This window comes from Pteropus alecto, unplaced genomic scaffold (genome assembly GCF_000325575.1).
Source record: "Pteropus alecto unplaced genomic scaffold, ASM32557v1 scaffold78, whole genome shotgun sequence".
Lineage (NCBI taxonomy): Eukaryota > Metazoa > Chordata > Mammalia > Chiroptera > Pteropodidae > Pteropus > Pteropus alecto.
In genome coordinates, this window is record NW_006443124.1 from 14,503,545 (window position 1) to 14,506,535 (window position 2,991).

General features: G+C 57.1%; 1 protein-coding gene and 1 long non-coding RNA gene across 3 annotated transcripts in view; one reads left to right on the plus strand and one right to left on the minus strand.

Moving 5' to 3' along the window:
* Positions 1-728: 728 nt before the first annotated feature.
* On the plus strand, positions 729-1,016 carry LOC107196501. Its single transcript, XR_001517892.2, has 2 exons — positions 729-790; positions 866-1,016. It is a non-coding gene; the product is annotated as an uncharacterized LOC107196501 (long non-coding RNA).
* The window catches only part of LMAN2 (lectin, mannose binding 2), a 15,993-nt gene continuing 13,916 nt past the window's right edge, over positions 915-2,991 (minus strand). Inside the window, exon 8 of one of the 2 annotated variants that reach the window (XM_006923201.3) lies at positions 915-1,594. In XM_006923201.3, the coding sequence (XP_006923263.1) occupies positions 1,434-1,594 (161 nt within the window). In that variant the 3' untranslated portion in view covers positions 915-1,433. Of the gene's footprint in view, positions 1,595-2,390 lie in introns of those variants that run through there. The other variant, XM_025040612.1, reaches the window with a different exon arrangement.

The window sequence follows — 2,991 nt, forward strand, 5'->3', positions numbered from 1 at the left end:
GTAATAAGGAGGACCATGTCTACTCTCAGCTTCATCAACAGGATCCCAGGCATATGTGAGGGAAACAGCTCAGACCTCTTGGTGTGCGAACCATCTCCCAATGCCTACCCTGTGAATCACTGAGGGTGACAAGAGACGGTCAACAGACCAGTGAAGAGTTCTAAGAGTGAGACTGAGAGGCTGAGGGGATCTAAGTTCTTACTCTTCATCTTCTCTACTTTTTACAGTGAGACTCTAATTGAGTGTTAATTATAAAAAGCCTGGTTGCAACAGCATCTTCAACGGATGCTGGAGGTGGCTCTGGACTAGACAGGGACACACTGCTCCGAGGTGGGGTCGGGGTGGTCAGAAGGGGGACCAGATGGCAGCAGCAGGTCGTGGCTCTGTAGAAAGAACCAGATGGCGGCGCTTCCTTTCAGCTGCTGGCTTTTTTCCACTCCCTGTGCCATCTCTGTCCCCTTGAGGCACCGCAAAGGGAATACCACCACTGACCCCACCGTCCTCCTGCAACCACTCCCTTCAGATCATCCCAGAAACCCCTAGAGTTTCCTTGGACTGAGCTCACACCCTCTGCAAGGTAGCCTAAATCCTCTCCCTGGACTTTTTCATCCAGGGGCCCAGAGCATATGGGAGATGGCACAGGGTCTTGTCTCCATGACCCCACTTACTATGTGGCACTGGGCAAGCTTTCCTTGACCTCTGAGAGCAGTATCTGCTCCCTGGGAACAGAGAGCACAGCATCTGCCTGAGAGGATGAGGCTGCGAGCAGGGAAGCTTGGCTGCCTGGAAGGTACTGGGGGCGGGGAAGAAAAGCCCCTCGGAAGCACAGCATCTGCCTGAGAGGATGAGGCTGAGAGCAGGGAAGGTACTGGGGGCGGGGAAGAAAAGCCCCTCGGGGCAGTCACACAGCTGAGGGTGGTTATGTCACTTTATTTAGCAAATGGTCACGCTCTAGGCCCCACAAAACTGCTCCTCCCATCTCATCAGAGGGCCTGCCTCAGGCGGAAACTCAGAGGTAGACACAAGGCCCAAATTCCCCATCAGTCTCCTCTTCTGCCCCACATGGCACGCAGCACAGAACAAACTCACTGCTCACATCCTCAGGCGCCTACCCCCATGTGGCTCGGGGGCCTCCAGTGTTCAACAGCCATCTACTGGGGCTTCGGCCCAGCTCCAGACTCAGAGCCCCTGCTCCTGAGATGCTGGCAACTGGCCAGGGCCTCTGTCCCGACTGTGGGGACGCCAAATCTTTAATTCCCCAGCCCTGAAGCCTGTCCCTGCTGGGCAAGAAGCAAAATGTATGAAAATACTTTAATTATTTCTTTGAAACTGTTAAGAAATAAGGTTGTCTCGTTTTTCTTTTACAATCCCAGTAAAAAGTTCACATTGGTGCCAGGGCCCAAGGCCAGCCCCTCAAGCCGAGCGCCGGCTGCTCAGTAGAAACGCTTGTTGCGGTCCTGCCGCTTCTGGAACACCACGGCGCCCACCACAGCACACACGACGATGCCCAGGAGCGCGCACAGCAGCAGCAAGAATACCCGCCACCCTGTCAGTGGCCCGCCGCGGAAGTTGCCCGTTGGGTCGTCCACATTGTCTGAGGGAGAAGAAAGGGGAGTTGGGGTGGCAGAATGGAGAGGCCGGGCAGCTCTCTGATGGGATTGGCCAATAGGACCGAGCAGGGCAGTGGCCCTGGCGAGACCCCCGCCCCCACCCCCAGGTGCACAGCCACGCAGGCAAGGGGCAGGGAAGGAGACACACAGACATCCCCGAGGTTCCTAGAGATGGAGGCCTGGGGTGCCTTGCTGCTGCAAGGAGCTGGCGAACACTGGATTCCCAGGCGCCCCAAGAGGCCAGGGAAGCCCAGCACCTGCTTTCGCCAGCCTGCCCCGCACCCCCAGGGCAGCGGTCTGAGGTCCCCACCTGAGAAACACAGCCCTGGCCAAACACCAGAGAGTCTGCCTCAGGAAGAAGCTCAGAGGTGGACACGAGGCCCAAATTCCCCGTCAGCCTCCTCTTCCGCCCCACATGCCCTGACACACCTGGATGCATCTGGGGCCCCCTGAGGTCCAGGCACTCAGCACCCCACCCTGTCCTCCTCCAGCCACATAACATCCCTGCCCAATAACACTGTCGATGACTCTGCCAAGCACCAGGGCCTGACACTCACGGCATCTCCCGGAATCCCTGGGATGTGGCTCTCCTCCCAGCCAGGTGTGCAATGCCAGCTACGAGTCTGACACCCTCCCCTCCCGAAAAACCTGACAGGGTAGGCTTGCTGACACAGTCCCACCGCCGGCCCCTCACCACCCCTGCACAGGGACAGTAACAGTCCTTATTAAACCAGGAGCTCCTAAGTAGCCCCTTGGCCTCGGGCTCCCGCGGCCCCTCTGCCCCCTTGCTCCACCTTGGTCAATAGGCTGAGCTTCCGGGCAGTACCCAGCACACAGCCAGGTACCAAGCAGGAGCTTTAGGATCGTTTTCAAAAACCATGAATGGGTCAACGAACCTTAACATGAGTTAATTCCCCACCTGGCCAACCACACGGAGTTGCTGGGTGAGTCACAGCGGATGAGATCTCTGACCCCTTGGCAGCCAGAAACCCTTGAACCAAAGGTGGCAAGACGGTGGCCTATGATAGGATTTGTATGACCCTCAAAACGTTTAAAAGTAATCTGAACCTTAAAAAGGTGAGATATCACATAAAACGCTGGGTTCCACTCTGGCTCACACTCCACATGGTGACCTTGGGCTGGGCTGAGAGGCCGCTCGATATCCCTGCCCGAAAGATCCGGGCATGGGCTGTGTGCTGTCCCCCGCTGGGCTCACAGGCTCGACTTCAGGGGTGTTGGGGTGCACTTCTCCACACACAGGGGCCTCACTTCTCCAACCAGGACCCTCACTTTGTGAGGACGAGATCATGGCTAATCAGTCACGGGAAGAGCCCAGGTTTGAGATTTTGCAAAAACTCCAGCTCCCATCCTGCCTTTACCT